The 27,113-nt window shown below is 39.7% G+C and overlaps 2 protein-coding genes across 2 annotated transcripts in view; one reads left to right on the top strand and one right to left on the bottom strand.

Moving 5' to 3' along the window:
- The window catches only part of COMMD2 (COMM domain containing 2), a 5,481-nt gene extending 5,373 nt beyond the window's left edge, over positions 1 to 108 (bottom strand). The window contains exon 1 of the mRNA XM_010004748.1: positions 45 to 108. Coding sequence (XP_010003050.1) covers positions 45 to 108 — 64 coding nt within the window. The remainder of the gene's footprint in view (positions 1 to 44) is intronic.
- Positions 109 to 4,805: 4,697 nt separating this feature from the next.
- RNF13 (ring finger protein 13) lies at positions 4,806 to 26,818 on the top strand. The gene is made up of 9 exons (XM_010004722.1): positions 4,806 to 4,938; positions 6,751 to 6,831; positions 11,093 to 11,218; positions 14,486 to 14,573; positions 16,386 to 16,476; positions 18,212 to 18,317; positions 20,672 to 20,765; positions 24,904 to 24,984; positions 26,190 to 26,818. The coding sequence occupies exons 1-9, from the start codon at positions 4,825 to 4,827 to the stop codon at positions 26,558 to 26,560; spliced, it is 1,152 nt and encodes a 383-aa protein (XP_010003024.1). The 5' UTR covers positions 4,806 to 4,824; the 3' UTR covers positions 26,561 to 26,818.
- Positions 26,819 to 27,113: the final 295 nt, after the last annotated feature.

Raw genomic sequence — 27,113 nt, 5'->3', positions numbered from 1 at the left:
CGCCGGCCCTAGCGCTTCGCTGTCGTCGCAGCCTGCGCGGAGACCCGCCTCGGCGCCAGGGAGGGAGGGAGGGAGGGCGGGCAGGGCGCCCAGGCGCTCCCCGGGCATCGCTTCCAGGCTGCTGAGAGCGCAGCCCTTGCTCTGCTTTTCACAACTGCGCGGTGTGTGGTTCTTCTGAGGCTGTGTCGGTGCGCTGAGGTACCGGTTATGCTTGGAAGATAATGAGCCAGCGTGGAGCCTGCCTGGCTGGCCAGCACACTGCCAGTAAAAAGCCGAGAACAGACGGAGAGGACTGGTGCCTGCGTCTTCCTTGATACACCGAGTTTTGGGTATTAGTTTTTCAGTTCTGTGCATAGATGTTAAGTGGAGGTTCAGGTTAGTAATGGCATCAAAATGCAAAAAGCACTGACATTTGGGCTTTTGGGGATACGTGTGAGAACTTTTTATTTTATCTAGGTAATGTTTGTTCACCCTTTGTGTAATTTTGGGAGGTGCAGCTCAACCTACGCAAATATTTAGAATTACTTCAACCGAGTTTGTGGCAGGACAATGTTTAATGTTATTTTTGTGGATGCTATAAGCATTGTAATCCTAATTGGCAGTAAAACAGAATTTGTTTGTTTAATACAGATGTGCAAGTTAGTTTTTTTTCACCAGTGGGAGGGGAAAGAGCTGTTTTCCTGAGAGGGCTGAAGCATAAGCATAACCATGTGGACAAGGACTGCTTTGTCTTGTCTTCTGCTGTGAAATGTGTTTTGAGTTGATTGAGTTACAAACTTCTGAAAAATTACTATTTATGTGCACTTTGTGGAGTGTGGTTTGTGGATAGTTGCCAGAAGCTCTGAGTAGTCTTCTCTGTGTCTCAAGCCATGTAATTTCTTCTCAGCATCTGTCCTAAATGTGCTCCCAAGGCTTGTTCACCTTGGTAAATGTGGAACTGGGATTTTTGACGGGATACAGGAACTGTATCCAGAAGAGCATTTTCCACTTGGGTTGTTTGTTCTGGTCTTGGAGTGTTAAAACACTGTGTTTTATAGCCCCTTATTATTAATACAAACAATACCACTAATGTGTTAAGAGGCAAGCAGGGTGTTCTTGGTGTCCAGCACAGCAGAGGGATGTGTCTGTCACGTGTTGTATTGAGTTTATTTGGCCATCCTTGTCTTCAAGCGTGAAGGGACGTGTTGTTCCCCCCTTCCTCGGGAGGTGCAGTCAGGAGTGTTTTCTCTCCCACATCAAGCAGCTCTGCTGCTGCTGCTCTGTCTCCACGGGCAGTGCCTTGTCCCGTGTGCCCTCGGTATTTCCTAAATGCTTGTCCTGCTGCAGCGAGTGCTGTGCCAGGGCACACCCACATCCACCCTTCAGTTCTCACCTGCTGATCTGTGCAGCCTGTGACAGGGATGTCGCTCCTCAGGCTTGGTTTGTTTTATCAGTTCTAAGGTGCCGAGTGGGAAGAAAAAAAATACTCAAAGTGCCCGAAGTTACTTGAGGAGAACTTTATCTATAGACATTAGAGAATCGGGTGCAAAGTGCTGAAGATTAATGCAGAGTCAAGTTTAACTTCTTTTGTGTGGTTTACAGTATAGCCTTTAATGACTTCTGTACCTGTACTTGAGCCTGCCAGAAGCTGCCTCCCTCAGTTAACAGTGTAGTCTGGAAGCCATGGAATTTCAGGAATCCTAAGGCTTTTGCTTGCATTTGAGGCAGTAGTTCTTGGGCCCAGAAGAGTCTGTGATTGTTTGACAGAAAAGACTGCACTGTACATGCACATTCTTGGCAAGGACAGCTCTATTTGTGGTATTTTCTAACCACACTCAACACTGTTTTGGTGCTTTCCCAGTGTTTTAAGATACCTGCTGAATTTACTGCATTGGTTAAAATACTGAGGTAGCTCCTAGTTGTTTCTGTCCTAGTAAAAATAATGGTATTGTTCTGTACCCTTCCAGTTCCAGCAACATCCTCTTTGCTAGGGCATGCCCCTCTGAAGAGGGATAAACTGGTAAATCTTAATATAGAAATAAAAATTCATGAATTTCGTAATTCACTACAGGTTCCTGTGACTGTAACTTCTGTTCCACTGACCCGCTGAAAGTTTTGCAAAGCATCATGTGTCTGAAGGGCCAAGTCAGAATCATGAGAGCTGGTTTTGAAAGTACTGGCTGTTTCCTCCTGTTAGTTATAATGAATTTTCATTATCTTCATATTAGTGTAAATCAAATATAACTCTCCAGTATTTTCTTTAATTAATGTTGAGAGCCTCAGCTCTTAGGACAATGCTTCCTCTTTAAGAAACCCACAATGAATAGGACAGGAAGACAGGATTTCTGAGGTGATTCTTGGTTCAGAAAGGGAATATAACAGTCTTGATGTGATTTCTTGAGTAAGTCAACAAAGTTACAATTTTCAGAATGAACTATCTACAGGCAGAACAGCCCCAAACAAATCCACACAGAACCATTTAAATAAGCCTCAATTTGGAGTTTTTCAACAATCAGGTGAACAATTAGGATGGCCTAATTGAGTTGTCATTATTTGTGAAGTACTTGCAATTAATCCTGTAAAAGAAATTAGAGGAGATCAGATGTTCTGATAAAGATATTATTAAGCACGAACCTTTAAAAACTTGTCCTTGAATTATTGTAAGTATTATAGCAATATTTGTTCCAGTGTTTTTGCTGTATTTTGTGTCACCACTATTTTAACTTTGTCATTTCAAGTTATTTCTTACTGTGAGACTAGAAGAATGGCTAGCAAGACTTACTTGTCCCTCTATGGACCCAGTGATTATTTTAGATTGAGCAGTAAGAGTGGTTAGATTTCATGCTGATCGTAGCACTGAATTGTTGCTTGTTTTGTGCTCTGCAGTAGGAGGTGTTGAATGTGTGAGGATTTTGAATGTTGGAGATTTTAGCTTGATCACATTTAGGTGTGAGTTTTTATGAGGGAAGTAAGATATGTTGTACTTCTGTGCTCTTAAGAGGTTACCTGTACAGAATTATGTTTTACCCAAGCCTAAGAGGAGTTTCAAGGTCCTCTGCAGACAGCTAATAATTGTCTGCCCTAGGTCTGCATTGTGACTGTAGCAACAATAAAAAAAGAGGTTGTCAGCTGTGACTTGTCAGTGAAGAACAGATGTCTCAATCTTTGTCTTCAGGTTGTGTTTTTGCATGAGAGGCATTTGGATGTGAGGGCTCAGGGAGGGCTGCCACTTGGATGCTTCTCGTTAACAGGGACTGCCACCATTCTCTGTTGAGCATTTGAGATTAAAGCTTTGCAGATACACCATTTCTTATTATGTTAAACATGATGATTATCAAATGTTGCAGATTTGCACCATGTTCGTATATTTGTGGATTGTGAGGTCATAAATTTGGGGGCCCTATAATAAGTGCAGAGGCAGTTGGCCTTTCACAGACATTCAGTAAACTCTGGCCCTAAGAAACTGCCTTTATCAGCCATGGAAATGACATTTTAATCAGAGTAATGATTGTTTTCTAAGTTGAGTCTCTTGATGGTGTCAGAAAACTATTTGGAAGAGACAAAAGGAAAGTAATCTGTAACCCATTTCAGAGCATACTGGGTTGCTAAAATGAGCAGTACTGTGGATTATAACTTAAGTGTTAACTTCCAACTTTGCTGGAAGGAATTGAAATGTTCAAAATGTAAACATTTTATTTTTAACATTTGCCTTGTCTTTGGGCCTTTTTTGTTTCAGGACATGCATAATTGTAAAATCGGTCCAATTTGGTGTAAGATTACAGAATAAAATGTTACCCTTGCAGTTAATACATGTGTTAGATTGTAGAGGAAATTCAAACTTATGTTCATGCACATGTTTGTTTTGTTTGGGGTTTTTTTTAGTGGTTTGTTATTTGTTTGTTTTGTGGGGTTTGGGGGGGAGTTGAAGACAACAATGTTCTCCCTGACTTTAGTAAGGGCACTGGTATCATTGCTCATACAAGGCAGACGTTCAGGCACTTTGTTTCTAATATATATTTTTTAATTTCTTTGTATGGCAAAAGAAAAATACAAAAATTTTTTTCTTTGCTTCCTCCTAACTCCTCACTTTTGCTTTGATTACCAGTAAATCAGCAGGTTTAAAGAGCAGTTTCTGTCAGAAAACCTGTCCCTGTGTTTCCAGGCACAAGCTATTGCTTTTTGGTTCTGGTTTGGATGAAAATTTATTAAAAAAAACAATTTCACTTCCTTTTGATGTCTTGAGGTTGTGCAGTGCATACAAGCATGTTTTACAGAGTGCTTGTGTCCTTTTTCAAAGGTCTCCAAAGTGCACCCCTTTGACAGGAAACTGCCAGGAGCACGGGGCGCGTTTGAGCTCCTGTGAATCTCACCGAGGCTGACAGAGCTGGTTTGTGTTTGTTACCTGTTGGTGTCACACTGGTTTTGCAAGTCTATATTTAGGATAAACGCTTTTAGTGGGATTACTCCGGGTGCATGAGGAATTTTGCTGATTTGGATTTATGCTGGCAGAAGGGAATATTAAAATGAAGAGTGCCTCAGGGTGATTAATGCTGTTCCTGTGTGCTGCCCGCTTTGCTCTGTGTTGCCCACAGCTTTTTGAAGTGCTGCTGGTTTAGTTTTTGAGTCATATGCATGCACTCTTATGGAGGTGACATGCTTTTAGGAAAAGGGACTTCTGTCTCTAAAATAATAATAGAGTCAAGAGTAAACATAGAATAATATTTCGTGTGCTTCTTTGGAAAAAAAGATTTAACCAATGGAGCCAAGTAAAATGACAGAGGAAGATATTTGCTACATACCTTGACTCTGTGTTTCTTTTCTGTTGTTGCAGGTATTAAATAAAATATGCTGTTGTCAATAGGAATGCTGATGTTGTCTGCCACTCAGATATACACTATTTTGACTGTTCAGTTATTTGCTTTCCTGAATCTTTTACCTGTGGAGGCAGATATTTTAGCAGTAAGTATAATTTTTTTCTATATAGATTAAATGTCTCTAAAATTCAGTCTTTTAAACTGTTGTATTAATGAATCAGTTAATATAATAAGTGCTATCACAAGAATCACCCTAACAGTTTAGTTCAATCAAAAGATAAATTGTATGTTTCCAAATGATCTTGGAGATGGTGTGTGCTCAGATACCATGACAGTGAAAGCACCTCATTCCCGTAGTCATTTAAAAAGTTCCAGTCTGAGCAGATGCCCTGTAACATGTTATAGCCCTATTAAAAGAATCCCATGATGGCTTGATTTAGGCAGCAATTTAAGTTTTGGTGGTGGATTACATTTTGTAGGGTAACTGTATATAAATAAATTTATTTTACTTATTTAGCAGAATTTGTGTGTGTGCTCGAGGCCTTTCCAGTAACATTTTGTGTATGCTACATCTGGGTATTTTTTAAATAGCTGATGATTTCTGCTGTCATTAAGAAAGCATTTCTGGGTGTGTCAAATTTTAAATGATCAGGCTAGTAAAATTAAATGAACATGGGGTCAATGGTAAAAGTTGTTGCTGGGCTATTTATTACAATTTCAAATACTGTGCAGTTTTATGGAGGAAGTTACATGTGTCTATGTAGGATGCAGCTTAAGCCACTAAAATAATTAAGCCTAAGTACTGTAGTCTCTATATTTTCTGCTAGTAATGTTGATATCTAGGAAAGTTATAAATAAAGCATCAGTTAATTTGGGAGAACAGAGTGAAAAACCCTTGAAGCTAAATGTTAAAATGAAAATACTTAAAAGTTGGTGGTAGTGTGGGATCAGTTAAGACTGAATGATGTTATTTGGATTTTTGGATTGTTGCTATTCTATTACTATTTTTTGTAGGTACATTTTAATGAAATAATACAGATAGATAATTGCTTTAATATGGAACTGACATCTCCATTCTGTTGTGAAATTTTAAACTGGCTTTCTACTGTAAACCTGATTTCCCCTCCCCCTTTCCTCTCTCACCATGCCCATCCTTCCTCTTTTTATAAAAGAAAAACACCCTAATTTTCATTCTTGCTACTTCCTCTCTTAGAAAAACATTTTGAAGAAACAAAACATCCTACCAACAGAAAATAAATGAGGGCATTTTTGAAGTTCAGTTTTATTTCTTCTATTTAAGCTTCAGTGTGCAGTATTCTAAAATAAATCCACCTAAAAATGAAGTGTCTTTTATTCTTGGATATTTGGAAGTTAAAGATCTATTCTGAGAATATGTTTGAAGTAGGAAATGAAGATATGAACTAGACACTTGTTAAAGTTTGCTGTGAAAAGGAGCCAGTAAAATGCATAAGAGATACTTGGAAGAATAGGGAATGTTTGCACACAGTGTCACATGGAGTTGAAGGCATAGAGACAGTTCATACTCTTGGGAGATTGCATGGGTTAATGATTGCCTGTTTGGGGAGCAAACTTCCAGCTGGAGGTTTTGTTCTTTTCCCTCTTGATTTAGGTGTCTTTTTATGTATCTGCATTCTTGAGTCCTTGTGGTCTCAAATGAAGGATTGTGTTTGTATGAGGTACTTTACTGTGTGTATGATTGGTTATTTTTTCAAAAGAGATAAAAATGATTAGGTTTGTGTCTGACCCTAGCTTAAGTTGGGCATGGCTCAGTGATTTCTGGGAGAACAAGCTCAGGAAGGAGGTTCATGGTCACAAGATGCCCTATATCTGATAAATATTTTAATCTAAAAAAAAATTAGTGTTGTTTATTTCTGTTTATACTTGTATTTCTGTCTTGTTGCAAGCCTGAATTTTCTTTGCACTTTGTTTCTCTTAGTATAACCTTGAAAATGGAACCCAGACCTTTGATGATCTACCTGCTAGGTTTGGCTACAGACTGCCAGCAGAAGGCTTGAAGGTAAAAAACCCAACAACATATATATTAATATCCTTAATATGTTTATAGAGGATTGTATCTGCTGGACACTTCTGTAAGCTAAAAAGGAAAGAAGTTAAATGAATGTAGTACTGGCAAAAAATAAACACAGAATTGATTAATCTACTGCTGAAGCAAAGCAAACATGCAGAGGGTCTCATAAACTGTTGCATGTGAATAAGGGATCCCTCTCATAAAAGGTAATTTTTGTAATTTGACCTCCTGTATGTAAGAGAATTTGCTGAACATTTTTAATAAATAAGTACATTAAAAATAGCTGAATGATGGGAATCTAAGAAAGTAAGCTTGGTAGATCATTGTTTTCTCCGAAGTTGGAGGTCATACTGATACATGATGTTAATTCCCTTGCACTGGTATCAGTGGATGCCAGATGGAATTTTGTCTTGATTTATTTAAAAAAAAATAAATATTTGAAGGATTTGCTGTCTGAAAGGTTGTATATTAGTGAGCCCTTTCGCACTGTGAAGTGAGGAAAGGCAAGAGGGATTATCTTCCTTGCCTGTGGCCCACAAAGTGCTGTGGAAGGCATTGTAGCTCATTTTCTTGTGAAGTACAAGAGCTGTTGTCAGTTTGCTTTCCTTCTGACTTTTCTTAAGCAACTGAATGGAGACGCTCAGGGGCTGCAGTTCTGCCCTAACCCCCAGTGCCCAGTGGGTTTATCATGGGGAGAAGTGGTGGTAGAGCTGTACTGAGAAACAGAGGGTGATTAAGTGATTTGCCCAAGTAGTGAGCCCATTTAACACATCAAAAATAGAGATAAGGAGCTTTGATTCTAACCTTTTCAACTGTTACAGTTGAACTGTTACAGTGAAAACCCATGTCTTCACTGAGGTGGATGTTGTCACCTGTGCAAAAATGATATTTTAGTTGAGTATCATACTAAAGCTTTCTTCTTGGTGTGCATTAAGATTTAAATTATGTTTAAAATGCTACAGTTGGTTGAAATAGGATCAAAATGTTATACACTTTCAGTGCTTATGATTGAGATCTATTCATATGCAACTTGTAAAGCATAACCTACCACATTCCATAACAACTAGTGCCACAGCATCAATGTAGGAGCTTTTTTTTTTTTTGCTCATAAAGTGGTCAGTTATTTCTGCCTGTGTCCTTAGAAGAGCAGCTCCTCAGTTAAAGATAGTTAAGAATGCGTTGTAGCATTATGAAAAATCCAGTCTAGTTGTAGTTAGCCTTTTGAGGCTATTCAGTCTGGGGAAGAGAAGGCTCCAGGGAGACCTTGTAGCACCTTCCAGTGCCTGAAGGAGCTCCAGGAAAGCTGGGGAGGGATTTTTCACCAGAGAGGACAGTGATAGGACAAGGGGCAATAGTTTTAAACTGAAAGAGGGGAGATTTAGGTTGGTTATCAGGAAGAAATTCTTCACCATGAGGGCAGGAAGGCACTGGAACAGGTTGCCCAGGGATGTTGTGGCTGCCCTATCCCTGGAGGTGTTCAAGGCCAGGTTGAATAAGGCTTGTGCAGCCTGGGCTGGTGGGAGGTGTCCCTGCTCATAGCAGGGAGGTTGGAACCTGGTGATCTTTAAGGTCCCTTCCAACCTTCACCATTCTATGGTTCTGTGATTTCTTGAACTGTGACGTGATGTAGTGTGAGTTGTGTGAGTTCTCTGTAGGATGCAGTTGGTTCCAGACATACCACTCCAAATCAAAAAGAGTAAATGCTTCTTGTGAAACAAGGTAACACAAGTAGAATTTGCCTTGTGAATCGGGACCCTGGGGGACCTGTGTTTACTGTCACCAAATCAGCGTAGCATTTTCAGTGGACATTGCTTGTACTTGATGTAGACAGTGTAATGCTGTGCCTCTCACCCCAGACTTGGCAGAGAACAGGTTGCTGGTGCAGCTTCTCTGCCAAAAGGGTTATTTTCATTACAAAAATCTATTTCTTAAAACAAAACTGCTTGTTTCTGCTGTAGTTTAAACTTTATGAATAATGTATAGAGATTATATATATAAAGTGACACTAAGCTGGGAGGAGTGGCTGACACACCAGAAGGCTGTGCTGCCATTCAGAGAGACTTAGACAGGCTGGAGAGTTGGGCGGGGAGAAACATGGTGAAATTCAACAAGGGGAAGTGTAGAGTTTTGCATTTGGGGAAGAACAACACGATGTCCCAGTATAGGTTGGGGGCTGACCTGCTGGAGAGTAGTGTAGGTGGCACCTGCTTCACAGAGACATTTACATAAATATTTCTGATCAGTAATGCACGCTTGTAACCTTACTTCCCTGTTCTCTTGCTTCCCTGGTGAATGAGGATTACTTGTGGGAATTTCACTGCGGTTTCCTGCTGGTGGTGAGGAAAGGCTGAGGGAGCTGGGTCTCTTTAGCTTGGAGAAAAGGAGACTGAGGGGTGACCTCATCAATGTTTACATATATGTAAGGGGTGAGTGTCAGGGAGATGGAGTTAGGCTTTTCTCAGTGATAGGACAAGGGGTAATGGGTGCAAATTGGAGCATAGGAGGTTCAAGGTGAATATCCGAAAAAAATTTTTTACTGTGAGAGTGACAGAGCCCTGGGACAGGCTGCCCAGGGAGGTTGTGGAGTCTCCTTCACTGGAGACATTCAAAACCCACCTGGATGCGTTCCTGTGTGATGTACTCTAGGTGACCCTGCTCTGGCAGGGGGGATTGGACTAGATGATCTTTCGAGGTCCCTTCCAACCCCTAGGATTCTATGATTCTATGAAAGTACATTTAAACAGACAGCTTCTATAGGTAAATAAATTGTGTGTATCTAACGTACGTATATTTTATATATTTCAACTTAGTTTTATATATGTTTATATATAATTATATACACACTATAATATTATTATATATCATTGTTATTTCTACATAGGTGATGACATCTCTATATATCTAAAGCTGTCAATGAAAACAGTTTAAAATTCTCTGGGTTGTATCTACACCTGTAACAATAATTTCTTGAGCCCACAGCAATGCAGCTTCTCATGATCTTTGTTTGCAAAAAAAAAACAAAAAAACTTATATTTTCTGATAATTTACTGCTCTTTATTTGTACGATAATTTGCTCTAGCTTTAAAATTGATTTTAACAAGTGTGAATTTTGTAGGAATATTGTTATACCAAATTACAAAGGTGGTTATTTGAAGGTGTGTTTCACATGAAGGGCAGACAAAACCTCCTCCAGGTGTACAGTCTGGGTTTTTCTGCATCTTGGCAATCTAAGTCTGTTGCAGAGAGGCTGACAGAAGGGAATCCTTTTAATACGAATCTAATTGTTAATTAATATTAATCTAATTAATCAAGAAGCTTCTTTTCAGGTGATCTAGAGATTTTACCAAGGAAACAAACACGTCCTAGTAACAGAAAAGGGAAGGCCTGCTCTCTAGGGCCAGACCAGAGTGTTGTGCAGCCTGTGTGACCCTCTTCTGGTGTGTGTTGGGTGTGAATTCCCATGTCAGCAGAATCTACAGGGCATTTACAGCAGAAGGGAAGAACTTTTAGGGGCCTAGTCAACCTGGAAATCCCCATGTGGTGGAGAGGGGCTAGTGTCAGTGTGTTCAGTTCTCAGGTCAGCGTGTCTCCTCAGAGAAGCTGTAGAATTTTTCAGCAGATGTTAAAGCACAAGGTTGGGAGAGTTTCATTTTCAGTGGTGGAAGCCTAGCACCTAAAACAATCCAAAGATTGCTGCAAGATGGATACTGCCAGATCTTCATACTCCTGTGAGTCTTTCAACTCCAGCAGATTTGATGATCTGCAGCCTTTTGCTTACCAGAGTAAACCAGCTATTTTGTGTGCTTGCTCAGCGTGGATTTCACACACCTGACTTGCTTTGCTTTCCCCTTTTAATTGCCAAGAGTTTGTGTTAGTGCTTCCTAGGCTACTGTATTTAAGTTTTTGGTCTCCATTTGTCTTAGGATAATAGTTCCACAATATTAGCGCAGTGTATTCAGTCCTCTTTTGCTGAATTATACTGCAAAGTCTGAGTTATGAACTTCAGATGAAGTAAGTGGAAAAACTGTATTTTCTGTCGAACTTGCTAATTCTTTCCAGACCTGAAGATCCTGATGAATCACAATAGTCAAGGATGTAGCGGAAATCTTACTATCATACAGGACTGAGTTGATAATAAGAATTTTTTTAGCTGTTGTATGAAAACCTACAGTTTTCTTATACTTGGCTGCCAACCCTTTTGTTAAGACAAAAGGAAATGAAACTCCTGGGTTTTTTTCCTGTTTTCTAGGGATTCTTAATAAATTCGAAACCAGAGAATGCATGTGAGCCTATAGCCCCACCTCCCCTGAAAGACAACTCCTCTGGTGCTTTTATTGTGTTAATTCGAAGGCTTGAGTGCAACTTTGATGTCAAGGTAAGACTGTCTTACGTATTTATTTGTTTTTCCTTTTCTATATACTGGTGCAAAGACAAGGAGAATGTTACGGTCTACAGGCAGATAAAGCAGTGTTGTAATACAGATTTATTTAAGACTAGGTATTTGTAAGCCAGCTTACCTGGCCAGTAAAGGTGAGGGGTGCTGCAGTGTGGTGGCAGCAGGATTGGCTTTTCTTGTCAGCAGTCGCAGGCAAGCTTGGGGAACAGAGATAACATAAAAGCACCCCGCCCCTCAAACCTGGACACTCCCAAAATCTGTAAGCTACTTCCCTGATTTGCGTTTGTTCTGATAAGTAGCTGTGGCTCTTCCTGTGGCTCACACCCTGTGAACAACAGTAGTGTCACAGCTGGTTGATGGGGAGACACTGCAGTGCTGGGTAGAAACAAGTACCAGGGACAGAACAGAAGTGCTTTGAAATGGGTACAACAGCTGGATGTTGTATGTTAAAGTATTTATATATTAAAAAAAAATTACCTCCAGCTGAAGTGGACTATTCTCTGTTATTTTAAAAAACACACAAATAGAATTATTTGTGCTTGGCTAGAATATGTGGTTTTCTTGAAAATGACCCTGATGTATGGGGCAGCAAAGGAAAACAGGGCTCTAAACTAAAAGTAGATCCCAGCATGTTTACTGCCATGTGGTATGTTCAGTGATGTGGTTAAACATGTCAGGTGTATCCAGACTGTAGGTTACAGCTGTAGAGGCAGCCTCACTGCTCATGTCATCTGCCTTCGCATCAAACTTGGGAATGTCACATATTTTGTGCCCTGAATCCTGTCACTCTGTGTGTATATGGCTTAGTGGGAAAAGGGAAATGACTGATTGCCTTTTTTATATCCTCTTGGTCTATCTAATTAACTATTACTGCTGAAAACACTGTTAAAGGAGCAGGGCTGAAATTTTCTAGTGGAATGTGTTTTTAATCAGAAGTACAGCAAATGCTTGTTTGCTGGAAATAATTGTTTTGTTGAAGCCTGCATTATGACTGAGCCTTCAGCTTTTTGTACTCTGGTGCTAAAGCAAAAAAATCACATCTCAGTTGCTGGTTACAGAATTCTGAGGTTCTGAGGAGCTTTGGAAAGTTGCTCAGCTGAAGGCAGGAGCCAAGCAGGCCCAAGACATGCAGAGTTGCTTTTCCACATAGCTATCAGTTTAGTAAATGTGAGCTCTTGTATTTTAATTTTATATGCCCTGATTTGCCACACACAGTCAAGGGAGTGTTCCTGGGAGAAAATGCAAGATTTGTACATTATCGTCAAGGGGTTTCTATGGTCAGTTCTCGAAAGGTTAAGTCCCACCAGCTCTATACATAAGTATTTTTGTTATGTTTTACATTTAATGTAATATCTGTGGAGAAGAGGATTCCCACATGTTTCATTATTAGACAGAGCATGATAGAAATGGATCAGAAGTTCCAAGGTGCAGATGAGTATCTATGTACTAACTGTTCAGTGAATTCACTCTTACGGTATCAATACTCTAGCAATATTGTGTAATATAATTTCATATGTATTACAGCATTTCCTCCAGGAAGCAGCAGGTGAGTTATATTACATATCAGCTAGTTGATTGACAGGATTCAGGTTTTAACAAAAACTGCAGTTTATTTTGAAGTCCCATCTTTCCTGTTTTACATTGGAAAATACAAATGTAGGTGTGTAGCTGTTCCTTCATTTTACTGTGTATTAATATTTACTAGGCTGGAAACCATCTCCTCTTCCCTTCCATCTCTCTCTCAGCACCTAGTGATTTCTTACATGGGGAATTATGTTGCAGAAGGAAAAGGGTTAAGGCTGGGAACGAGTGGAATTAGTTCAGAGCCTTTTGGAATGTGTGATTTTTACTGCTGATTATGCTGGTGACCAGTGTGGGAAGGAACTGGTTGTGAGGGAGATGCTGTGCTTTCAACTCCTGCTTAATTACAGAACTTCTTTCTCAGGCCTGCATTTAGGGTCTGGTCATCAGCAGCTCTGAAATGTGTTGTTGACACCATGTAGGAAGTATCACATTTTCTGCCTACAGAAAAGGTTTGTTTGGCAAATGAGGTGTAAATTAAGTAAATGGTACCTCACTGTATTAAACCTGTCTCTTCAGGCACAAAAATCAGCAGATATAGTATTAAACATACCATCATTTTATGTAGGCACTATGGATATTTTCTGCAGTGATGCGCTGTTGGACAAACTCCCAGCCATGTGTTTATGTTTACATCTGAAACAGATTTTTTCCCTTTTTTTTCTTTCTTTGAACAATGGGGTTTTTCAGAGTGTCTGCATTTTTGCATTTTCCAATAACATTGTTCTGCTGTTTGGAATATAGTTGTTAGGAGAGAGGATCTGGGTAAAGAGCTGTTTGTTGTTTTCTTATAGCAGAAGGTAACTGCAAGAAGAAATCACCTCCTGAAGCTGTACCATCCTGCTTAGATATATCTTAAAAATGGGTTAATGTTTCAGTTTTGGTGCAGTGTGTTTGTTTTTTGGACCCTGCGTAGGGAAGGTGAGGTTGCAACTTGACAGTGTAATGGCAGAGGCAGCTGCTGCTCTCTGCAGCTGGGTGGTGTCATTAAGCCTGGGCTGGCACTGTGTTAATTATGCTCTTCACTCCAGTGCCCCTACCTCACCTGCTCATCTTGCAGGCACATTGGTATGTGTGGTTTCATATGAACACCATCATTTTATAGTTCAGTAATTAAACAAAGGGTCTGTGTTTTAAATAAGAGGCAAAAGTGTGTAAGTAACTGAAACATGTTCTTAAGTAATATAAATTATTTACTACCTGTCCTGAAGGACATATTTCCATGTCTAATGGACAGTTAACAAATACCTATTCAGGGCATGATGTTAAATAAAACAAGCAGTTAATAATAAAAGAATGATGCTACATAGAAACTTTCACTAATGACTATAGCACATTTATGTGGATATGAAGATTAAGAATCTGTGAGAACCAGAAAGCTTTAAAGGTCAAATCACTCAATGAACTTCCTTAATTTTCAACACCTGGTGATTTGTGATGTGTGTTACTGTGATGACTTCGTTGCTGCCATTCTGTGTCACAAACTCAGATGTTTTGATGTTCAGTACTTTGAATCCTTGTCTTATTTTTTACTCCTTTTTATTTCAAATTCTCATGCCTTTTTACTTCTTTAACTGGTTTGCTGTTGAGCAGTGTGCTAGCAGCCTGTATTTCAAGCTTAACATTAACTTTTTTTAGAATAATCTTCCTTTGTCTGGCTTACAGGTTTTAAATGCACAGAAAGCTGGATACAAGGCAGCTATCGTTCACAATGTTGATTCTGATGACCTCATTAGCATGGGATCCAACGACAGTAAGTACAGGTATCACTTCTCTCCTGTTTGAAAATAATTTCACCCACTGGAATGTGAAGTATTAAAACCTGTATAAAAAAGTATTACTGTGGACTCCCGCTTTAAGAAAATCCACCTCCCACCCCCATTCCCAAACCAAAACGACAAACATTACAACAAAAAAACCCTGAAAAAATGCACCCCAACAAGAAATCCTCCCTCTGTTAACATTTAAAAATGGGATATGTTAATATAAGAACATAAATATATACTTGTGTAGTATTTGCGGCATTTAATTTGAACATTATCGGAGTATTTATTTTGTTTTTCATTTACATTTTAGTTCAGCTGTTCAGAGATAAATGGTTAAATTTATGAGATAGATTGATGACCCACCACATGGAAAAGAGCTGATGTGTTGTTAATTAAGAAGAAATACAAGAAAAATAAAAAAACTATTTTGGAAGGAAAAAAAACCTTTAAAATGTTTGCTAATTGTTCCATTTTGTTGCTGCACTGCTGTGTACATTTTTCTGTTTGTTTGGCAAATGGATGCTAATTTCACATGAATATGTATCACGTGCACATCTTTTCAGTTTTCCAGTAGGCAAAGGCTGTGTTGAGACCAGGACACCATTTTCTGAGAGGGGTTCTGGTGCTCCCTGTTCCCATTTTAACCTTTCATGGAGTGAATATATTCAGAGCATCTTGTAACCTAGTAAAAATGTTGGGTTTGTCTTACGGTGTGTTTTTTGTCTGTAGTGCTGTTATATCTGTGGCATTTATTTTGTTGAGTTTTTGAGCTTACTCAATATGGAATGAACATAAATGAGAGCAAAAAAAGACTTTCCAAGTGGGAATTCCATGGAGGAAACTAGGCAATGAACATTCAGCAAACTCAGTGGCAGCTAAGTAGCCCAGGAAGCTCTGTGAGAGTGGTTTTGATGAATTCCAAACCCATGTGAATCTTGTTTTCAGATTTCACTGAGAAATCAGAATGCAGAACAGCTTCACAAGAAATGCAGGCTTTAGGCAGTGTGAAAGGACATGAAGCTGTGTCTACTCTTGCCTTGGGGAGCCTGAATGCTTTGGTATTGGCTAAACTCAGGATAATTTGGCCCCAAAATGTGAAGCCTAAGCCAGAGGTGCAAATCAATATGAAGTGAAGCTGGGGAGAAGATTTTAGAATATGGGATTTATATTTCAATAATTTTCCATTTGAGCTCCATCTCTTTGAGCCCTCACTAGTAAGTAGAGAAGGGGAGACAGTTCTGTCACGATTTTGGGACTGAAATAAAGATGTGGAATTTTTCATTCTCTTCTTTCTTCTTTTTGATCTTTTCTAGCCACAGGTGTTTCTAGTGTGTTCATTTATGTTTAGGGTGGAAAGGAGGGGAAAAAAGAGTAATTCATATTTACAGGACCAGATCACAAAACCATGTAAGTTGCCAGAAATTCTGGAAATGGATGGAGCTTTGTGACTTCCGGTACATCTCTCAGTAAGAATGATGTTCTGGTTACACTTGCTCTGATGGTGCCTCTTTTTTTTTTTTCTGTTTTTTTTTTCCAAAATGTTTTGGATTTATGCTCCCTTTAAATATTCCATTAACAGTTTTGGTTTCTGTAGCTGCAATAAAGCCCCTAGATATTTGTTAGGAAAAATAATACCACTTCTCATGTAAAGTTGTAGCATGTGCACCAGTGTGTATGTCATTATGTTCAAATATGTCTTCATGTTGTGATAGTCTCATTATGTTCAAGTCTTATGTCTTCAGAATGCCCACAGAATGACAGCATAATAATAGTTTTATTATCCTGCTGTTTTTATGCAGTTGAGGTTTTGAAGAAGATTGACATTCCTTCTGTCTTCATTGGCGAGACATCAGCTAATTCTCTTAAAGAGGAGTTCACTTATGAAAAGGGGTGAGTTACCTCATACGTGGCTGTGATGTTCCTTGCATTAAGCCATTGCCTCTTTTAAATATTTATGGATTTAAAATAGGATGTTGAGATGACAGAGGCTGTGGGTGTATTCCAGGTCAAACTTGTGCCTGAGAACAATGTGCAGAAAGAATTTTATAAATTAATATAAATTGCTTTCCTGCAAGAGGGTTGCTGTTTATTGATCAAATGCTGCTCCTTTCAGGTCCATATAGCATGAAACATAGAAGTTTAGCTAATGATGTAGGAATCACAGGAATGTTTGGGAGAGTATGTGTATTTCAGATTTAAGGGTGGGTTCTTTTACCTTGTTTGTCCATTCCCATTGAAGTCAGATGCTGGTCTTTAAAAAATAATTTAAAAAGTAATTAAATCCCTAAAGCATATTTGAGGTAATGGAGGCATGAAACTATTGACAAGTCAAAACTGAACTGTATGTCTTAATCTACCCTTTCTATTGTATTCTTAGGTATCCATACAAATACTGACATGGATGATTTCATTGACTGATAGTTTCAATTTAAGTGATTTAAGTTCAAACCATATCAGTGTTTTAACTACTCTCTGGTTTACTTTAAGTGCATTTATACTCTGAGAGAGATGTAGAAAAATGGGATTCTTGATTTCCCTGGTGCTCCTGACTGCATTCCTTGTTCAGAAGTGTACAAAGTGTCTACACCTGGTCATCTTTCTGAGCACATAAGTATCCATAGTAAAAGGCTATTGAAGTTGTCCCTTTTCTTCATGCTTTAATAGTTCTAGGACAAGTCAGAGATAACTTCCTATGCTAAGTGAATCTGCAGGATGCTCTTAAGATTATTCTAATGGGATGTATGATTTGGTTTGCTCTGCTTCTGTTCTGCTTTTAAGTTTAAAACTTCAAAAAGAAAAGCATTGCAAGAACCATATGGTTAGAATATGAACCTTGAACAGGATGGAAAGGCAGATGTGTAGGGTATTTTCAGGCTCAGGACCTTGCTCCTTCAGCTGTTGCTGGTGTCCTTTTGCTGAAATCATCAGAACTAGATTGTCATTCTGAAGTAGAAACCTTGCTGATGAAATTACTTGATATGTGAAGTGTGGCTCCACATGGGCAGTAGCTATAGAGCTATTAACACATGTACATGTTGCACCTTCTCAGGTATTCTCGATTGCTTGTGTCAGCAGAATAATAATGGGAATTTACTTCCTCAAGTATCAATAAATAGTAGTATTCAAATATCAGGTTTACAGTATCCATATCAGGTTCTCTAGGAAGATTTTTGGTTACTGTATTTTATTGATTCTCTTGAGGACAAAGGGTGTGCTTTACACCATGCTTCATGATTTGAAATTAAACCTCCAGGATAACCTTAGTGCTTTATTTAATAAGAGTGATTTCACAGTATCTTTCAGTAGTCATGTTATATTTTTTCATTCTGCTATCAAAACAGCTAAGAGGTTATTTTTCTGGTTGCTTCAGATTTATTTACGAATGAAGTGAATAAGTAATTTTAATTCAAAAAAATGTCCTGAGAAATGTTGTTTTATCCTTTTATTAAAATGGCTGCACATTGTGTGAGTATTGGCTGAATTTGTTGTCCACAGGTAGGTGCTCCTTTAGTGTGTCTAGTGATTATATTTTATTGTAATGGTTTGTTTCATTGTATTTATTCTTTAATTCATAGTTCATTAAATTGTAACATATTTAGAAAGTGTTACCTTTTTCTCCCCACAGTGGCCATGTTGTGTTAATTCCAGAGTTCAGTCTTCCTTTGGAGTACTACTTAATCCCTTTCCTAATAATAGTAGGGATTTGTCTTATTCTCATCGTCATATTTATGGTAAGTTTCTTCTCATGAGAGGAAGTTTTCTTTCACGCAAGTCATGGTGGAACTGTGACTTCCTGCAGCTAATGAGGCTGCAGTCGAGGAACAGCCAAGGCTCTGTGTGCTCTGCACACCTGTACCCTGCTTACCTGTAGTCCTCTGTGTTCTCAGTACAATGAACGGGTGCAGGATTTTGGCCAAGGGGCATCAGGAGCCTGTAGTGTGTTCTGCCTGGCATGTAACTACTGACAAAGAATTGTCCTCCCTGCTGCTCTCCCACTGCACAAGGGCTTCCCTTTACATCCCATGAAGAACAAGCTGTCCCTGTGCTCTAGTACACAGAGCATGGCACCCACCTTCCCAAACCTGCCCTGCTCAGAAACCCTCAGCCTCCTGGTCTGGCTGGGTTTTGCTGCAGATGCAGTGATCAGTCAGTAAGCTCAGAACTTGTTCAGCACACCTCTCACAGCATGCTCCTTGTCTGAGAGGTTCAGCTGGGCACGTGTCTCCTAGGAAGGTAAAACAGCAAAGCTAGATATGATTGCAGAATATTTAGCATCCCGCTTTTTTGTATCTCTGGTGGTCTCTGGCCAGTTTATTATTTTGCCTTTTGATAAAAGTAAACTGTTCTATAAAACTTTCTTCCTCCCTCATCACAAAAAACTTGCATTATATCCAATCTAAATATACCATATTTCTTATTATTCTTTTAAATTTGCCTTTTATAACTCAGTCTTTTTATATCAACATGCTGGTACTGTGAATTAAAACAATTTTGTACATAGTCTGTGAATTTGAGAGTTCCAGATTCCAAATAAAACATACAGGGAAGAGCCATCTGTACAGCCCAAAAGGAATAAACAGATGCTAGGTAGGATTAGCTATGAGAAGGGGAAATAGTCATTTGGTGAGGAAAATTTCAGGCATTTCAGCTGTCCCCAGTTTCCTTGTCTGTGCACTGTGAGGAAATGTAAAAAAGGGCATGTCTGTAAACCATGATTAAGGATTTATTTTTCCAAATACGTCCCAGTTATAAAAGCAAAGAGTTTGAGAGACCTGAATTTCTATTTTATTAGTGTCACCAGGTAGTCAGTGCTAAAATGAATTATTCTTACCATGTCTTAGAGTGATGTTGTAGAGGAAAACCACACAGGAACCAGGAGGAAAAGACATTGTAGATCTGCAAGTCAGGGTTATCTGTACTGAGTATTTGAGAGAGATGTTTGGAGTCTTTGGCAAACAGGCTATATAATGTTGGAAGCACCAAAGTCCATCCACACAGCTCATGTTAGACTGTGAGAGAAAATTGGCAGAAGGGCTAGGCTGAAAGAGCTTCGTGTAGTAACAACTAAGAAATTAATGAGACTTGGGTTGTTACTAAGTATCTTCATTAAAGCAGAAAACCTGCAGTTTATGCATACAACTCCTTGCTTAGCAAGGGTAAAAGGAGTCTGAATACACAGTTTAGATCCAAATATGATTAAAAAGTGAAGCCAGATGTGATGCAGAAGCATAAATACACTTTATTTTGCCAAAACCAAATACAGTTTCAAATGGTCCTAATAATATTTCCATCATACACCTACATTCATGCTTTTAAGAAAAGAACCTGTTGTGAAATAGATCAGTGCCTTTTAGGGAATCCTAAAGTGAGAGGTTCCAATGCTGTCTATAATGCTGGTACTCTCTCAGTGTTTCCCTTTCCCTCAGCACAGGTGGGTGCAGAGCACCTCTGCAAATGTCAGAAGACCCATTGAGGTGTATGCTTTGGTTAAGGACATTGCTTGCTTGTTCTCATATTTGAAAAATAATGTCGTATCACAAAGGTTAGAATTAGAATCTGAACAGAAATAGTATTAGGGACTATTAAGAAAATGAAAATAGAATCTTTGGTATAGTTGTAGACAGCAAGTAACTATGGCTTGAAGCACCCCCTTTACTCCTCCCCAAACTACATCTGGATACTATGAAAACCATTCTAATGGTCATGGGAATAATCCTCCAAAGGAGCTGTAAAAATCTCTAAAATTGTGAGGAAACCATTCAAACTTAATTGTGTTTTGCTCTGAAATGTGTCATCACGCTCTGCCTGGGCCTCGGCAGAGGGTTGTAGCGATGGCCATTGTTCTTGTGCCTTTCCTTTCCAAAGAAAGCTTGTTCCTTTTCAGTTCCAAGTGCCCTGGTCATCAAGAACATGCCTAAGGCTTCTTTGGCTTCATCCTTGACCCAAGGCAAGGGAAGAGGTGATTCAGTTTGAGCTGGGATTCCCTTTTGAATACCTTTCAGTGAAGACTCATAAATGAGAATTTGCATTGTTCTTGTATGGTTTTAGCTGCTGTTGATGCTGTCTCACTTATGTCTCTTTCCAGATCACAAAATTTGTGCAAGACAGACACAGAGCGAGGAGGAATCGGCTTAGGAAGGATCAGCTTAAGAAACTTCCTGTACATAAATTTAAGAAAGGCAAGTGGATAATTATTTGTCTAACTAATTAGACCCTGTTGTTTTTAACAACAAAAAAAACCTCTAAATTGAGAGGCTTTGTAATTTTGGAGAGAATTTTGGGTACACTTGAAGTAGGCAGCAGAGCTTGGAGCAAGCCCATGAGCAGCTTGATGTGCCCCTGCTCTTGCTGAAGCAGGAGTTCCAGCATGTCTCTAATGGCAGAGCAGGCACCATATGCACACTGACAGTGAGAACTGAAGTGTTGCTTAGAATCCCACAAAATCCATACAGAAATGCCACAGAATTCCTTGTGCTCTCGGCAACAGTGCCCACAGCAGTCAGGCACTGTGGTGCATGATTTCCATTAATTGTAGGGGAACCAGCAAATACCAGTGGCAGAGGGGCTGCCTAACATCCGAAGTCTGTGAAACAAAACTGCCTTGTGTGTGCAACTGACCTGCTTTTCCAGGGGTGCCATCCTTCCCTTCAACCACAGTCCTTCTGGTAGGGCAAGAGTGATGGAAATTTAATGCCAAAATACTTGATTTTGTGATTCTTTATCTTGGTTAATTTTATGCAAGATCTAACGAGAAAATAAGGAATAAAGCTGTAGTAAGTTACTTTACTCAAATAGAAAAACTGCCTTAAGTCTTTCTCTGTTGTCACTTTCTCTTTAAAAAAGAAGAAAATCTTCTCTTTCTCCATGTTGTTTTTAAAATGTGTTGCTATTTTACTGTCTGTTCATTCATACAAGCTATTGCAAGGTATGAGAAGAAAAGGTGCAAAAATTACTTAATTGAAATGATTGATTACTACACATGTCTTGTCAATAGAGACTGTACTGGCTGAGGCCCACAGACCATGTTAGAGGGTATATCTGGAGGCAGGGATAGACCCACTGGCTGCTCCTGAATCAGCCAGCCTGCATGTCTAGTGGCATGACCTATTGGCATAGATTAAAAATCAACTCTAAAAAACTACCTTACACCAATAAAACTTAGTATTAATTGTATTTCCTTTTAATGATTGCCTGTGAAATCTAATTAGAATAAAAATATCAAGTAAATTATGTTGTACTTCAAAAAGAAGTTTGCAAGAGAAAACTTGCTTCAAGAAGATCAGTTAGTGTCTTTTTCAGTTAATTGTGTGCATCTGTGATAACTCCCAGAATTCCATGACTAAGCAGCCAGTGAATGAAGATACCTTATTGCTGTTTCCCTCATTCTCCTTCCTTCTTCTTTTCCTGAGTCTTACATGGTATGAATTGTTTGGAGCTTAGTCTGCCATAGTAAAGTCAACCTGGCTGTAAGTCTTCAGGTACCTGCTGCATTCAAGGGCTTATGAAAAACAAGACAAAAAGCTTATTTTTTTTCACCTAGGATGTCAGTTTCTTTATGGTTCTGTTGCTGTGAAATTAGTCCTTTGGATTGCTTGAACTCCATTTACTAAACCAACAGTTGGACCCAGTACCTGCAGTAGCTACCAGTGGTAATTTCAATATAGAGAAATTGCTTCATCAGAGATGGGTTTTCTGAAGACATTGTTGTGAAATTCATTCACTTTGGTCTTCCCAATGATGTATTCAAGCAGTCTTACTTTTGCTTTAGAAAGATAGATGAAAGCAACTCCTGTTTTTTAGGAATGCTGGTTTTTCTTTTGTCTCCAGTATGCTCTTGAAAATCCATTTGCATTGAACCTGGGTGCTGGGAGCAGGCTGTGGGGCAGGCTGAGCTAGGCCAGGGTGTGTGACCTTGGCAGGAGTCAGAGGAACGTCCCTGTAGCAGTTGGCCCGCGTGCTCTGAGGCCTCCATGTGTGGGACCTTCAGCACCCACCTCACAGGGGAGCTGCTGCCTCTGACTGGCCTGGAGAGGACCTGGAGCTTTGCCAGGGGGCCCTCTCTGCTCCTTGGGCAGGTAAGCCTGCTCATGAGCTGTGGGGAGTCAGTTTTCAAGACTTCCTTATATAGGTTGAATCACTAGTGGGGAAACAGACAGCTGAATTATTTGAATGTTTGTTTTTTACTGAGATACGATGTCCTTGACTGTACTTACTGCTGGTTAACACTCATTTTCTGGTTTGAACATGATAATAAAGCACAGATTATAAATGATCCATAAACATGGTTTATCTAATAGAAGCAACGGAGAAAAGATATCATAGCAAAAGAGGAAGTAATTTTTGTCAAAAGCTGTACCTGAAATATTTCACAGTGAAACTTGTAATTCAGTGGTGTAGGTCTGGCAGTGATGGACTCCATTTAATCTCTCTGACTTTTTCTACCAGCCCATGACATTTTTTTCTTTCTCCTGCTGTCACCTTATCTTCTCCAGCTGTTGTATAATAACTATCAGGAAAACTGTATTTTTTAGTGGTTTTCACGTCCACTGTGCTTATTTTCTGAAATCCCAAAAGTCAGCAGTGTTACTTTCCACTGGTGGTCATTAGCTTTGCCTTTATCTTGAATGATATGTCTTAACAAAAATGACATGAACCACATTTCACATACTTTCTGTGCCACCACAGAAGCTCTTGGAAGAATATGCAGAGAGTGACACAGATCTTGGGACCACCCTGGGATGTGGGGGCTGCATCTGGGGTGTCCATGCTCTGGGCAGGGTGGGCCCTATCATCTTGTTTTCTGAGACAGGGTCATCAGTGTCTTTCCTTATCACAAAGCCTCTCTGAGATAACCAGGATGCAGGCAGCCTAGCACCACGTGCTGAGCAGATGACTGCCCTTGTGATAGGATGGACAAATAGGCCTGGGATCATTTGATCCTGTAACTATCCAATCCCTCAAGCATGTGCTGTCAAGTGACAGGAGCCTGTGTTCTGCTCTGTGCTCCTGCCCACGCCGCAGGGAAGAGCTGAGGGGGGGTAGGAGGGCTGGGAAGGGCTTCCCTTCTCTTCTGGTAAGCTGTGGTTTGGGCACCTGAAGGTGACAGCGTGGTCAGGAGTGTGCAGCCCTAGCAGGGTGCAGCCCTAGGACAGCTCTGCTGGCTGCTGTGCTGGTGGCTCACGGGGCACCTGCTCTCTGGGAGCAGGGGGCAGCAGCACGCGGTGTGTGTGAGCTGCAAGAGATACATTAAGGAAGAGTCCACCAACTCTTGCAGGTACAGTGGCCTTGTGCACGCAGCCAGAACTTTCTCATCCTGGGCAGACACACAGCCCAGCTCGTGTCAAAGCAAGGGAAGGAAGTGAACAAAGAGTGAAAGGGACCCTGTCACGTATCTAAAGGCTGGACTTAAAACTACGTTTGGGGAAAGGGAGGGGTTTCGCCCTTTACCATGGTTGCCATCTGATGGTCCTGAAAGTCTAGTTCAGAAGATCATTGCTCCAGTGGTCAAGTTTTCATTTGCAACCTTGTGATTCCTGGTCAGATGATGGCTCCTTCCCTCTCCAGCCCCAGTTTCTTGCTTTTCTCTTTCCATAGTGTTGCTCCTCTGTGTTGTTTGTAGAGAAGGCTGAATCCCCTTACCCCCTTCCAGCCCTCAGATTCTTAAATTATCAGGCTTTTTTTTTTTTCCTCCTTGCATGATAGTTTCTCTGTTATGTGATCATAATACTCTTAGTTTCTGTTTGAACTAATCTTTTGAAGATAGGGGTGGCCACACTGCAGACTCTTGAAGAGTACTTAGTGCTTCTGGAAGGACTACTCTTGGTGCTTCCTACTCTTGCATTTTTCTTTTTCCCGGTTGTATCACATCAGGAACACTGTAGTGATCAACCAGTACACTCTGTTCTTCCTAACTGATTGAATCTTCCACCAGTAGCAACTTCCATTTTTTCAGCTCCCTCTGCTAACACTTGCTGATGTTACTGACTAGGTGCAATCATTTCATACATAGAATTTAGTGAATGTTGTACCAAAGTCCACATAGGTAAGATGTGCCATGTTTCTTATTTATAGAAATCAGTTTAAACACAGTGTAAAACATTTTTATTAAACTGAAGGAGAGGGAAGGAGCTGTAGTCCTAATAAAGGGAGGAATGTTACAGCAGTCAGCTCTAGCTTCAGAGAACCTGCCCCTTGCATGGACAGGGAAAAGTAATAATTTCTTCAACCTGTGAAACCAAGAGAGCTTGGATGCACGTGTTTGAAGAAGTCTGTTCCAAATTTTTTAAAGTTAAACTGATTCTCAATTCTGTGCTGCAGGAGATGAATATGATGTATGTGCCATTTGTCTGGATGAGTATGAGGATGGAGACAAGCTCAGAATCCTTCCATGTTCTCATGGTAAGCAGCTGTAGTTTAGGTTTGGTATTTGTATGAAAACAGCCCCCTAAAGCACTATGTCTAAAACTCACAGTAGATGTTTGTTGATTGATTTATAAAATGGGTTTTGCTGGTATGCAGGAGTGTATATACAAATTAGGACAACAGTGAACTCTTTTTTTATATTTTTAAAAACAAAAAAAAGGATAGTGATCCCACTTGCATTTTTCTTTCGGTTACACATGAAAGAAAATCTGGCCTTGACACTGTCCCGTAAATGTCTGTTTAATAAGGAAACATCCCAGAGTTCCTTTTTACATTTTTAAAAAAGGCTTTCACTTTTTCCAAGACAATTAAACCACAAGGCCTAATTGGTCTGTTAGTGACACAGCAGGTGACAGACTGAGCTTTGTGGAGCCTCAGTCATAAGAAACAATTTCAAAACAGGCTGACAGGATAAGGAGTTCTCAGAAGAGAGAGAACAGATCCACAGCATGTCCCAGCTGGGACTGCAAAGTTAACAAAGCCTGATTACCAACATCAAAGATTGCTGACAGATTAGAAAACAAAAACAAAACAATTCCACCCCCTCCCCAGACTAAAACAAAACCCCAAACCAACACTGTTAGTTCTTGTGGAGAGTGTGTTACTGAGGTGCTTGAGCAGGTGCTACGCTTGTAAATACCCAGCTCTTTGCCAGATGCAAGTCCCCGTTAATAACCAGAGCTAAGTTTTTAATACTGTAAGGCATTTCCAGACACTTTTTTTAAACAAGGGCAGTATAGTTGCAGTGCTAGCTGTAGACCTAATTTAAAATCTGCAAAATCGTGGTAATTTTATTGAACAAGGTGCTTTGCTACATCTAAGTGGAGGTTAGAGGCATTATGAGGATAATGATGGTGGATGTGTCTGCTGCAGGTGGCTGTAGTTCTTCAACGAGTTTTTGAAGTTTATTTTGTCAAATGCAGACCATTGCAGGACTGCTCTTGTATTCATTCAGTAGCAGAAATATGTATTTATTGTGTATATCCACATGGCCAAGATCCTCATCTGTTAGCTGTTTTGTACAAGAACAGACAATCTACATGCCCACAAACTTGTGACCAAAATTATCTGGATTAATTTTATTCTAAACTGTCCCATGTTACTAAACATAACTACAGTTTAACAGGTCTCCTTGTCCTCTTCATGCCCATAACAATGTGCTTTATTTTGTTTTCTAACAGCCTATCACTGCAAGTGTGTGGACCCGTGGCTGACAAAAACAAAAAAAACCTGTCCTGTGTGTAAGCAGAAAGTTGTCCCTTCTCAGGGGGACTCTGACTCTGAAACAGACAGTAGCCAAGAAGAGAACGAAGTATCTGAGAATACTCCCTTGCTTAGGCCTTTAGCCTCAGTTAGCACACAGTCCTTTGGGGCTTTATCAGAGTCTCACTCCCATCAGAACATGACAGAGTCCTCAGAGTATGAGGAGGATGACAATGACAATGACAACATTGATAGCAGTGATGCGGAGAACGGAGTGAACGAAGAAAGCGTAGTGGTTCAGCTACAGCCCAGTGAGGAAAGGGAGTACAGAGTGGCAAACACTGTTTGAGGCTACTAGTGGTGAATAGTGTATGAACAAAAGAGTTCCTAAGGCTATACTTTACACACCTTTATGTAGGGAATATATTTTAATCTGTAATTCATTTGGTTTCTTCAGTAGGAGCAGCCGTTCATGTAGTAGTACTGTGGTTAAATCGTTACAGATAGATTGATCTTGATTCAGGTATCCAGTTCACAAGTTCTGTCTTCTCAAAATGACCAGTTTAACTGGACTTCACAATGCTAATAAATAATGTTAATAGTTTATATCAATAGAAATGTCACAGACTCTAAATGTATGTTGGTGAAATGGGATTTATCTGGAAGTTATTTTTTTCCATTTTGTAGCTACAACTGGGTCATACTGATAGCAATATTTATTACATGTATGGTATGTGTTACCCCCCCTTCAGCCCAACAAAAATGTATTTGCATGTTTGTGTAGGCTTTACCTAAAAACTGTCATCACTTCTGAAAGAAAATATGGAAGAGATTAATATTCTATATGTTGATAGATCAAAACAAGGCAGAGGAAATTCCACTTCTATCTCCAAGCACTGATT

Source organism: Chaetura pelagica, unplaced genomic scaffold (genome assembly GCF_000747805.2).
Source record: "Chaetura pelagica isolate M959 unplaced genomic scaffold, ChaPel_1.0 scaffold829, whole genome shotgun sequence".
NCBI classification, from domain to species: domain Eukaryota; kingdom Metazoa; phylum Chordata; class Aves; order Apodiformes; family Apodidae; genus Chaetura; species Chaetura pelagica.
The sequence above is the reverse complement of the archived record's forward strand: the minus strand, read 5'-3'. Positions and strand labels throughout refer to the sequence as shown.

Coding starts and splice junctions, on each gene's coding strand:
- RNF13 (XM_010004722.1), top strand. CDS start 4,825: ATGCTGTTGTCAATAGGAATGCTGATGTTGTCTGCCACTCAGATATAC. Junction 16,477..18,211: donor GAGTTCACTTATGAAAAGGG/GTGAGTTACCTC, acceptor TTCTCCCCACAG/TGGCCATGTTGTGTTAATTC. Junction 18,318..20,671: donor TTCTCATCGTCATATTTATG/GTAAGTTTCTTC, acceptor GTCTCTTTCCAG/ATCACAAAATTTGTGCAAGA.